Source organism: Elaeis guineensis, chromosome 5 (assembly GCF_000442705.2).
Source record: "Elaeis guineensis isolate ETL-2024a chromosome 5, EG11, whole genome shotgun sequence".
In the NCBI taxonomy this organism is placed as follows: domain Eukaryota; kingdom Viridiplantae; phylum Streptophyta; class Magnoliopsida; order Arecales; family Arecaceae; genus Elaeis; species Elaeis guineensis.
In genome coordinates this window covers 124,839,717-124,852,417 of record NC_025997.2, presented here as the reverse complement: position 1 = coordinate 124,852,417, position 12,701 = coordinate 124,839,717, and the positions used below count along the sequence as shown (strand labels likewise).

At 35.7% G+C, this 12,701-nt stretch overlaps 1 protein-coding gene and 1 non-coding gene across 2 annotated transcripts; both read left to right on the top strand.

Annotated features, from left to right (window-relative positions):
- The first annotated feature begins 533 nt into the window (after nt 1-533).
- TRNAS-UGA (transfer RNA serine (anticodon UGA)) lies at nt 534-615 on the top strand. Its single transcript has one exon. It is a non-coding gene; the product is annotated as a tRNA-Ser (tRNA).
- Nucleotides 616-1,092: 477 nt separating this feature from the next.
- LOC105045947 (uncharacterized) lies at nt 1,093-12,046 on the top strand. The gene is made up of 6 exons (XM_010924394.4): nt 1,093-1,237; nt 3,080-3,178; nt 8,958-9,154; nt 9,284-9,481; nt 10,156-10,215; nt 11,618-12,046. Exons 2-6 carry the CDS (start codon nt 3,085-3,087, stop codon nt 11,777-11,779), a joined length of 711 nt encoding a protein of 236 aa, XP_010922696.1. The 5' UTR covers nt 1,093-1,237; nt 3,080-3,084; the 3' UTR covers nt 11,780-12,046.
- The last annotated feature ends 655 nt before the right edge of the window (nt 12,047-12,701 follow it).

The window sequence follows — 12,701 nt, the reverse complement described above, 5'->3', positions numbered from 1 at the left end:
ATATATAAATAAAATTCAGGATTGAGTCTATTATTACCTGCATCTTTTGTGAATCCATTACTAAAAAGATAAAACCTGACACGATAGGATTGGATTGGGTCAAATATGCAATATGATAGAGTAAATTGCCATCCTTAATATAGAAAATTGAAATTTTTTTTAATTGCAAAAATAACTATTTTGCAAATCTTTTAGGAATATCTTGGTTTAAAATTTCATCTTTCTTTAGTTAATGAAAGGCAAAATCATAGTGTTGGAAATTAAAACATATTAACTGTATAGTCTATGGACCTTAGAATGTTGAATATCTTTCCTTTTCTCACTCATTCCAAAGTCAAATTTTGGGGGTAGACTTGGATCCATCTGCAGTTGTGCCAAGCATTGCCATTTTGAAGTTAAATATGGTATTTAATTGTCCTTGGGCGTAAATGAAAGGGTAAATTAGAAGGAAAAGCAAAATTCAGATTGGTGGTAAGGCATGCTCGGAGGTATTTACAAGATAAAATTGGATATTTTCCAAAACAGTAGTCCGCGTCGATATGTCCGAGTGGTTAAGGAGACAGACTTGAAATCTGTTGGGCTACGCCCGCGCAGGTTCGAACCCTGCTGTCGACGCTTTAATTTTCAAATTTTTCTTTCTGATTTTTTTGTTTTTATTTTTTTAATTTTCAATTTTTTTTTCTAATTTCTTTCTTTCTGATTTTTTATTTTTATTTTTTTGATCTACAATTTTTTTTAATTTTTTTTTTCAAAAAAAATATTGTTCGCATTATACAATAAGTGACCGAGCATAACAACGGACGAAGATTCTTTACTTAGAAACGGATGAATTCTTTATATAGCAACGGATGATAACCTTGTTTTTTTTTTTTTTTTCTTTATTTATTTATTTTTTTTAAAAAAAAACTTCGTTAGTATATAATAAGTGATCAGGAGTAACAACGGACGAAGATCCTTCATGTAGAAACGAATGATAACCTTGTTCGTTTTCGTTTATTTAGGCCCACAATTATTGACCCAGGGACCCAGCCCGGCCCATGTCTCCATCGTCTCTCTCCTCGGGTCCTGGCCCATGTCTCCATCGTCTCTCTCCTCTCTCCTCGCAAAATTCCAAATTTTAGCGAGACTGAAAGACCGTACAGGAAAGGCGATGTTGATATAACCCCTCCTCCCAACCTCCCATTCCCCCATCCCCAAACATTCGCTTCTCTTCTCACCTTTATTCCTCTGTTCTCAGGTATTTTCTTCTGCTCTTTCCCTTTTCCCTTAAATCGTTTTCCGGTGATCCGAAATTTGGGTCTCTTTTCTTAATTTGTTTGTTCCACCTTGTGGAATCGGATGCGTTCATTTGGTATTTCTTGATTTATTTCGTCTTGTGGATCTCGGTCAGACACCCGTGGAGGAGCGGATTAGGGTTTGGGAATTAGGGTTTATATTTGTCATCATGTGTGGATTTAATTGACTTTTGGGGTTGATAATTCGTGGACTGCTAACTTTGTCCTGATTGCTTCTTCTAATGGAAATTTGGTCTATTACTTCTGTTTCATGATGCGGGTTTAGAAACTTCTTGTTTCTTGATGCTATCTTGGACATGTATTACTTAAGGGTAGCCCTTGGGATCCCAGTTTTTGATATTAGTATGTGTAGGTTTGTTGTGATTTGGTGTCATAAATTTGTTATAAGAGTCAAGATCGAATCTTGATTTATGTGCAACAAGTTAATCAAGTTGCGCTTTTTTTAGCGACACGAAAGAGGAGGGATGTTAATTTTAGTTGCACATCAGATGGTTTATAGGCTCATTCAAATTAGAAAAGTGAGTCCTTTTTATAAGTAAGCTCAGTGTGCACCCTGGGTTGGATTTATTGTCCATTATGCAGACACGGGCTTGGATAGAGCAGCAGACACGGGCTTGGATGGATGCTCTTCTATTATCTCAGGATGGCATCGTATGGAGTATAACCCTATACGACCTCAAGGAATTGAGAACTGAGACTGGGGGACATAATGATGTTATAACCATGGCGGTGAAGAGAAAGGAATCCCAGGATTAATATGTGTAGATTCAGGAAACAATATATTAGTACTAGTTAAATGCTGTATCTGAATAAAGAAGAGAAGTGGGATATTTCAGGTGCTGGATATGACTATTCTACCCCACTTCCAGCTAATATTTAGTAGCACATGCTCACATAAACGTTCAACACCCACTGCATGAGGTTATAATTGGTGGAATACCGGTCCTTATTAATATCATCAGTCAGTTTCAAAGAGAGATGCATCATAATTAGGCTTCTAATAAATTTATTGTCCATTATATGGCACATCATTCTTCTGCATTTTTCTTTTATGGGTGTAAGAAGCACTTAAATGTATCTTTTCTTTCTTCCCTGATCAGTCTTTGTGAAGATAGTTTTCAAGAAAAAGGTTTCTATAGTGAATGGTCGCAAGTAGTGATGAAGTTTAATTAGCAGCAGCTTAAACATTATGCCAACATGTGCACTATAAGTTGTGTTCAAGCATTGTTCATATTCCTGCATTTTGTATGCAGGAGGAATTTGTCAAAGTTTCTTTATGAGACTGACCTCTTTGCTATACAATTGGTAGATGCACTCATCCCATGGCTTTGTTAAAATTATTTTTTTAAAAAAGTATGAACCAACTGCCCGCATTGTACATTCTCTCAGAAATTGTACTATTGGAGCTTCTTGTCAGAAAAGCTTTTGCTTGTGTCATTCCAAGGCCGTTCTAAACATATTCATGTAGTATGACTGATACTATCATCTCAGATATGGTGTTGTTTCTTTCTTTTGTTCACTTAACAGGATGTATTGCCTTATTATGTCACTTAAGGTTTCTTAGACAACAAATTAAATCTAAAATGTTTTAAGGAGCCATCGTGGTTTAACTGAATTGTAATAAATTTAATGAACACATGTCATAGGTTTGGGTTTAGGGTTCGTAATTGTTCTTTGTGGTAGCAGTAGTAATTTTTATAGAGTTATGATAAGTTTGATCAATTCCAGTAGCTGGAGGACTGCATGATAGCCGTTACTAAGGTTATGGTAAAGTTGTGTAACAGGTGCCATGGGCTTGAGAAAAGGGTTTTTGTTTCTTCTCATACTGGTTGTTAGCTGGTCAAATGCAGATGCCAGGAGTTTGGTGACCTTTGATGTTGCAGGTATTGCATGATGCATTTTCTTTTTTATTTCCTTTTTATATTCTTTTGTTGCCTTTATCTTTATTTTAATTTTGATGGTCAAAATATTCTGCATAGCCATGAAGAGTTATTATTTTGTTTCACAGGCTGTTCTAAACTTGTGGTATGGACGTAAACATAGTCTAATGTATCTATCTATTGTTGCATTTATGCTATTCAGCTCATTGACAGTGTTCAATCCTTTTTGCATCAACTTTTGATAACTTGTGGGATATAGCTTGTCGCCTTGTCCTTTGCTATTAAGGTTCATTTGGTTAGGGGTCCTTTGGCATGGGAAAATAAAGTCCATATCAGATTATCCTGTTTGGTATGAAAAGAGGTTGGTAAAGTAAATGGTGGGTCCCATGCCTATTTTACTGAGAGAGAAGGTAAAATAAATACCACCAGGAGGGTGGTATTTTTTTCTTGCCAGATTACCAAGTGGTGGTAATTTAAAATTGCTATTCCTTGATGGAAGTTCCCCCACCCTTTTCATTGAAACCCACAAATATCTTTTTGTTAATATTGTCTATCCCGTAACAGTCCCTATTCAGAACATAACATCCAGCTGACCATTTACTTAATAAGAAATTGAAAATACTAAAATTTATTTATAATAAGAAATACATTTTCTACTATATGTATAATAAATTTAAAAATATTTATTAACTCATGCAAATATATTTCAATATTTGAAATGGTCCATATTGACAACCTACATGTAAGTAGGCTATAAATAGCCAACAAATGGACTGAACAAAAAAATATCATTACTTGAATTGTTTATTAAGGACATTGTTGGAAATTTGGCAGTATTTTCATATAAGATTACCTCCAACCAAATATAGTAATTTTTTTTCAGTGCCATTTTCTGGAGTAATTTCTCTGCAACCAAATGCGGTAAAATTTATTTTTCAGTTTGTTTTTTCCTGCAATCATTTTACCAGATAAATGATTTCCGGGTATGATAACATGATCCAATGCCTTTTAATTTGGAAGCCATAATGACATCTAGTTTTTCTATAATTATTTTGAGATTTTATCATAGGTGAGCCATGAGTTGCTTTTTGTCTCCCTTTTTTAACCTTTATTTAAAGTTTACTTGTAATTTAATGTTTTTGCATTAAGTGTAGCTTGAAGTGAATAGTGGTTGAGTCATGGTTACGACAAATATTTTTTTCCCAAACTGTAGATCTTTTCTATTGTCATTCGTATACTTTTTCAATATAGCACCATTTTTATGCAATACAATTAGTATATGTAAATTGCAAATTTAGGGCCTACTCATTGGGGGTAAAAAGTTTACCTGAAAGCCTATATTTTCTTGGATAGCGTTTCCCATGCAACATTTAGATAGGAAAATAATTTATCCATACCCTTTTATGCATTGGGAAGTAGCTCTGAAATCTGCTACTTATGTTCTGTTGCATTACTGCTTTCCTGGTTATGTTGCTAAGATCTATCTATATTTTCTATAATTCCCTTTGTCTGTATGTATATAATATTTATAATAATATATAAATAATAAAATATATATTATAGTACTTATTGTTATATAAATTTTATTATATATTATATTATATATGTTATATAATATATAATGTTATTTATAATATATAAATAATTAAAATATATATTATAATATTTATTGTTATATAAATTTTATTATATATTATATTATTTTATATATGTTATATAATATATAATATTATAATAAATAATGTATTATCTAATAATAATATTTTAGGGCTAAGGGTATTTTAAGAATAAAATAAGAAGGTTATTTTACTAACAAATGGGAAAATGACATCCATCACTTACATGGATAAGACTTCCCCGCATGGGAAAATAACTCATCCACTAGAGAAACATGAGAACATGGGTAAGTTGGTCAATAAAAATGTTGATTAACTTTCTCATGATATTTATCTACCAAAAAATGGGCCCGTAAATTTTTATATAGATTCCCTCATTTATACCTATGTAAGCTGTAGGGTTGCATCCCCCATGGTTCCCCTAGGACTTGCAAGGAGTCTAAGCAACGTTCTTTGAACCAGGATCAGAGAGGGTACCGTCTGGTGACCGATTTGGCATGGCATGGATCTATATCGTGCTGTTTGGGGCATACCAATATAGGGAGAGTCGAAGAGGGAGGAAGAGAGAGGGAGAGGGAGAGGGAGGGGGAGAGAGAGGATTCGAAAGCTCATCAAAACAGGGATCCCTTGTTTCATTTCGAAACAAGGGATCCCTAATTGTTTTTGCTGATTTCAATTTGAAATTGGAAGAAAAAAATTGGCTTATGTTTCAAATGGATGGAATGAATCGAACCGGTAACCAGCTGGTTCGGCACGGTTCAATGGACCTTCAGTCTAAACAAGAGGGAGGAATCAGAAATTAGATATATAGATTTATGCTAGTCTTCAGGGAACAGAGACATGATTTTATTTTCTAATTACTATATGATGTTCTGGTCTATATAACAATATTGGTCTTCTGATAATCCTTGTTTCTAGCTTTAACAAGTGATTGTGTTATTATATGTACCAATATGTTGAACAGCCTTGTAATCCTCATGTTCAAATGAAACCTGCATTTATGGTAAAAGTAAAATAGACACCAAAAGATTTGCTTGAAGTGAAAGGTTAACTGTTCACTTCATTTCAGAATTGATAATTCGTTCTTGTGAATTCTGGCACATGTATATGGTAGCTCAGCCCAAAAGTCAATGTTTGTCTGGGATTTCAATCATGTAATTCCAATTGATAGTGGAGGATTTTGCTTTCCAGTTCAGAATAAATGTGCTGCCTGGACTCCATAGATGTTTGCTAGGTGGAATTGAGGGTAGTGATCGTGCTAGTTGCTTCATTAAAACGGCCACCTATATCATATTTTAGTGTTGACCAGCTTACCATCTGTATATGAATCAAGTTTTTCAGTTTTGTTGTTGAATTTCTATTTTGTAATTATACCTATGACTCTTAGTAATTAGAAATTGTTCACTATTATGTGCAGCCTTCCCAATCTAGAATATCGTAAATAGCTGAGATCAACTTTTATGGAAAATACTTTCAGAGTTCATCCGTAACTAGTTAATTGATGTTGTAATTTTATTTAGGAAAAATTACGGTGACATCCCTTGAACTTTGATCATTTATACTTGGATCTCAAAAGAAAAAAATTTCAAATGGACCCTAAAACTTTAAAACATTTGCAAAGAGGTCCAGTTGTCTGTCTCTGTTAGACAACGTTATGATGTGAGGGTGATCTGAGAGATTAAAGTTTATGAAATACCATAAGTGCTCTTTCCAAAAGTTCTTTGGTTTTGGCGCGAAGTGGAGTGGAGAGAAAGAAGAGTCACGTGGCTTAAGTGACTATCTTCTTCCATCTTGCTTTCTTTCAGTATGTGCTTTGTATTCTATGCCTCATCAGGCACAGTGAAGGAGACGACGGAGTAAAGAAGAGGGAGGAAGAATAATAAAGCGGAGGAAGAAAAAAGAAGATAGGGTGGAGGATAGAAAGAAAGATAAACTGAAGGGAAAGAGAGGAATCTGGAACCAATGGATTTTTACGGCTTCGGATTCCATCCTTGATCCATTTCTCGCGTGCTTTGCAATCCTTGATCTCAAGTGTGGGCTCTAGGAGTTAGTGGGTGTGTTCTCGAATGCCACAAAAATTAATAAGCTTGGTGGGGCTCTCCTCCATGTTTGCTTCCTCTCTCTCATTCTCTCTCTATTTGTGTCTCTGTTTTTTTGTGTGCTATCAAATATAGCAACAATAGGAGAAGGAAAGAAGAAGAGATCAAGGAGAAATAGAGAAGAGAAGACATGGGGAAAGGAGGGCTGAGGGGTGCTCTCTAAGGAGATGAGTTGGATAGGGGTGGGATTGGCGAGGACGACATGGGAGGAGTCGAAGAATCTGTGGAGAATTGTTGCATTGGCCATTTTTAGCATGAACGTCATCACCCAAGCTTTTGCCAGCCACCTGAGCGGCCTTGAGCTAGCTGCCATGTCCATTGCCAACACCATCGTTAGCTTCAACTTTGGCTTTATGGTATCCCATCCATTCCTTTCCTCTTCCTTTAGAATCTCACTACCCCTGTTTTCCATCCATCTTCAACTTTCCTTTTTTTAAAAGATGCTCTGGAGTTTTTTTTTTCCTCTGAATTGCTTTCTCATTCAATGACTTCGAGGGAAATTAGGAAGGGGGTCCATTGAATTAAGCTCCTGTACAATTCTTTCATTTGACAATTTAATGTTTATGACTTCCTGCTCACCTAGCTTACAAAATAATACCCTAGCCCATTTTGACTTGTTTATTGGGTTCTTCAAGTGCAGTCATGTTGTATGTATCATGATGAACCTCTTCCTTGCTGATTCTTGCAATTCACCAAGGATCCGAAGGTGGATGTGAATGAATTTCACTAAGCGATTATGACATGTTTTATGTAAGTCTTTGATATTTGAAGGAAAAACAAAAAAAAAAAAGAAGAGACAGCTCCATGCCATCAATCCCTAGTCATAGCTTCAAGTTGAGCAAGGCAAGTTGTCGAAATCCTCCTCGCACTCCACTTTTTCCATGTAAGTCATCCCACTTCTATCTTGTTAATTATCTTTAGTTAAACCTGGATGGGGTGTGGGACATGGAATACAGAGCACGATGCAAGATTGTGGCGTGTATATGGTGACCTTTTAACTAATTGGTCAAGCCACTTATTTTGATCAACTCTTTGAAAATTAGTTGATACATGTGCACTAAGGATATTTTAGTCATTTCATCTTTCCTATTAATGCTGGAGGCCGGAGACAGATGGCTGGGCCTCTTTGAAACTTTTTAAAGTATTGGGGTCCGTTTGAAACTTTTTTCTTTTGGGATCCAAGTGTAAATGGGTCAAAGTTCAAGGGGTGTCGCTGTACTTTTCCTTTTTATTTACTAATATGGGTAGTCCTACAAAAGATTTTTCTTGTATCATTTTTTTCTTTTTTTAAAATATTAGGACTTTCTGCTGTATTGAGTATCATACAATCTGATCAAGGGAATCATAAAAGGTGTCTATGTCATCGTTAATTTGAATGTTGGTGATAACCTTTGTGAGACAGCAATTGTTAAATTAGATTGCTGTATTTGGATAAAATTGTTTGCAACTAATATGAAGGTTGTGGCAAGGAGGCTTATATTGAACTTCAGAACATATTGAACCATAACGATGACCATAACCATTCAGCCTTCCCAAATTTCGGAACCTATTCAACCAAACCAAGGTATAATAAATGCAATAGTAGCACAAATATTTATGTTGATAAAATTATACTAGTTTCTATTCCTAGCACATCTTTGTGTTATTAGAGTATGTGAAAATATGTAGAGATCTTTCCATGGAATTATTTGGTGATTGCAAAATATTAATGAGACTAAATATTACTAGCTTGGTAGTAAAACTGGTTCCTGTGTTTCAGGCAAAGGAGATTGTATGTGTACAATTTTTTAGGTGCAAATGAAATTGATGAAATTAACCGGTATATGCACAAGAACTGCTTATTCTTGTTGTTGTTAAAATTTTTTGATTTATTTCTGGTACTTCACCCATCAAAATCCTTTTTTTAATCATGCAAGGGTCAGAGCTCAGCTTGGTTGGCCTTGCAACCCTATTTCTGCTTAATTAATGTTTCCCCACTATTCTGCACTTGTTACCTTATTGCAGAAATTAAATTATGTTAAGCTGGTAAAAGTTGTAGAGCTGATGATTATTTTCCATTGTTTGTAGTTTCCCCAATAGTCTTTGAGACACCAAGACAGGAGAATAAAATTTCTGAAGCAGTCCTAAGGGATGACCAACTGTGCACACTTTGTGAAAATTTTACTGCACAGGCTGCCAATTTTCTTGGTGAAAACAAGACTCAAACTACAATAATCAAGACCCTTCACCAAGCATGTTCCCAGCTGCAGCCTTTTGAACAGCAGGCAATCTTTACCTTATATATTTGACAATTAGCTGATTGATGCTTGATAAGGATCCTAGTCCATGTAAAAGTCATTCAATGCATGACCATTATGAGTAAATCCTTTGTGCTTTATGTATTTTTCTGGCAGTGTATTTTGCTGGTGGACTATTATGCATCTCTTTTCTTCGTTGAAATTGATAAAATACGTCCAGAGGAGTTCTGCAGAAAGGTGAATCTCTGTGGGAAAATGGTTTCTGTCAATCTGCAAAAGAGTGAGGAGACATGCACACTCTGCCATCATGTTGTTGATGAGATAATCACCAAGTTGAAAGATCCTGATGCACAGGTAATAACCTCCTTGTGTTGCTAACTTTGTAGCTCCATAATCAATTTCTCACTAGCCTTTCAAAACCAGCCTATTGAGTAGTTGCTCTCTTCCTTTTTCTTAAAAGAAAGATGGGAAATCTTTTATCAAAAAAAAGAAGGATGGGAAACACATTAGAAAATTTTATTGTGCGGCTGCTCTTAATATTTAGAATTAGAAAATGTCAAGAATGGTGGTAGGCATATCAAACGCAAAATCTCGTCCTCTTCTTCTGCTGGTTGAACAATATTCTGAGATATTGTCCAGCTCTTTCATCTCATAATACGGTGCATATTCCTTTTTTATTTTTTTAATTGGCAGATGGCTGGCATTATCTCAAGTAGAGCTTCTAATTTTTGTCATTTTTCTTTAGGCTGTTCAACAGTTCTTTTGTCTTCTTCTAAATTCTCCTAATTCACCTTCTTTTGTTTCTCATCCTACCTATATTTCAAATTGAAGATTTTGTTGTTTGTTATGCAAATTATTTGGTTTACTTTACGAAGCTTTGGCAGTAGTATGTGTTTGCTTGGTGTCTACCATTTTTCCTGTCATACAAGATGATTTGGAAACTTAGTCTTGAATTTTTACTCTCTGTAAAGATATCTAGTGTTTTATAATATGTGTAATTCTGATCATTTCTTTGTGCAAACTGACAGTTTGAGATAATTGAAACGCTTATGAAGGAATGCAACAAGATGGACAATTATGCTCAGAAGGTTAGCTTCAGCTTCTATTTGATACTTGATAACTTTATTTTTCTTATAAAAAAAAAAGAAATCAGAAAAAAATGCATGAGCTTGGGTATCTGAATAAATTGAACATCAGTAGATGTTAGTTGGAGGTTGTTGGAAAAGTGTATGATAATGCTGTAAACAATGGAATGTCCATAGTTGGTAGTAGCCCTGGTGGTCACCATCTTCACATTAGGTCATCTTTGTTTGTATGCAGGTGTTAGAAGTGTTTGAACTTGAGTTCATGTTGTTTGTTTTGGAGGACGACAGATGCAAGAAAAGAAAGTTTTAGGCATTGAAATTGTCCATAAATTATTTAAGGGCAGTTATCATTCAGGTGGTGCTTAGACAAACCCATTTGTGAGAAGAGAATGAGTGGAAGGTTATTAAAGCAGCATGCATGCCTTGCTTGCCCACATAGAACTTCACTTTGGAGCCCCCTAGGTCAAAGTCTAGTTTAGTTATTTGCTGCAAAGGGTTCGTTTGGTTTGGAGGAAGTACTGTTCATGGAAAATGCTTGTTTCATGTGTTTTCTAGGGTTCCAAATCACTTTGGTTTTTGGGGGGGCGGGCAGAGACATTTATTCTTGGAGACATGTTAGGAGAACCTCTCAGGTTAGGACACGTTCAAAAGTTTGTAACTCGGAACCTTCTCCAAGTGGAAAGGGGTGCAATATCTGGGCCCTAAATCCAATTTGCAGGCATCTTTACATTTCACCCAAGTATTGTGGATCAACTTCCTAAAGTTTGATATTGCATAGTAACTTGCTGGGTTTGATATCAAGGTGTAACTCTTTTGAGTTGGATTTTGCAATCAACTAATTGGAGAAGTGGGGCTGAGCATGGGTCGGGTTCGGTCGGATTGAGAGAAAAATTTTATTCGACCGAATCCAATCGGATTGAAGAAAACCCGGACCATTTATCATGTATAAACCGTTTGAAACCGAAGTGAATGGTTTGTAGTTGGTTCGGGTGGGTTGCGTTGGTCTGGATTTCAATGTTGACCTAATGTTGATTTTAAGTCCAATATTGACCCATTTAAGTTTATTTACTTTTTTTTTATCAATTTAATGCAAAAAAGGCTTAAGCCTTTAGAATGAAGTCTAAACAAAGTATTGAAGTCTAAATGACGCCGTCCCAAAATGAAAGTGAGTTTATGAAATACTAAATCGGTTGGGTTCGGTTTCATACGGATTAGAAGTATAGAAACCGAATCCGACCGTAAATAATCGATTTTTTACAAATCTCAATCCGATTCTATCTGATTTATATCTTTCAACTGACCGAAATCGATGTTTATTGATTGGAGTGGGTGGGTTTCTTCAAATTTTGGTTATTTGCTCAGCCCTATGGAGAAGTTTTATTTATTTCTTCCTCTCTTTAAACAGTGCAAGGAGCTGGTCTTTCGCTATGGCCCACTGATCCTGGTCAATGGTGAGAAGTTTCTTGAGACTACTGATGTCTGTGCCTCCATCCGTGCTTGTGATGCCAACCAAGTAAATATTGTTGAACATGGATTACTGGTGGAGACATCCTTGAATGAAGCATGAATCTATAGACATCCTTGATGCAGGAAGGTATATAAAATTAACAGAATGAGAGAGGAATGCAAGCAAAAATCAAATGAAAGGGGTTCTGGAAGTGGGGAAGGGAGTGTATTTCAAATGACATCTTATTGTTGTATTCATAATTATCCATCGCTATGTTCATATGCCATACTATACTTTGTGTGATCTGCCAGTGGTTGGAACAAGGCTGCTTGTTTCTTGTGCTCTATTCAGGTTGTGAAATATGTAATGCACTTGCTAGCTTTGTTATTTGCGGGATGTGGATATCTGGGTCCGCCGGTTCATCCAAGTGGCTTGCTTTTGGATTGGCTGAAGTTTTTTATTTTTATATATATTTTTTTCAAATCATATCCTGTGATTTTACCAACTAGTCGACACCCTCATCCTACTAGATGTGTTAAAATTTAACTTGGTGGTAGTAACTTTTTTTTTTTTTTTTTTCTTTGAGATTGATACTGATCTCTTTGAGTCGTAAAGTGTGAGTGAATGATGGACTTGTTGGTGAATCCCATGCAATTTTGCATGAGTAAGAGAAGTTACCGGCTACCTAGAGATCCCTGGCAAGCTAAAGGACGGTGGTTCCTCTTGCGGGCAAGATAATTTAACAGAATATGCTAGGACAAGAGCTCGACTTACTTGGGAAGCCAGAGGTCGATTACGTGTGTTGGCAAAAGGCGGTAAACGATCGGGGGGAGAAACAGAAAATACGCCATGAAGAAAAGCAGATTTGGAGAGAGAAAATTAAGAAAAGTCAACGCGAAGACACCAGATGAAATGGACTAAAAGGAAAAGTGATGCAACCTGCCTCTTCCACTTCTCTCAAAAAGAAAAATTCGATGCCAGAATAACTTCGCTGTGTGTGTATTTAATTGATTTCTATAATCTAATACAGAGAATTAATTGA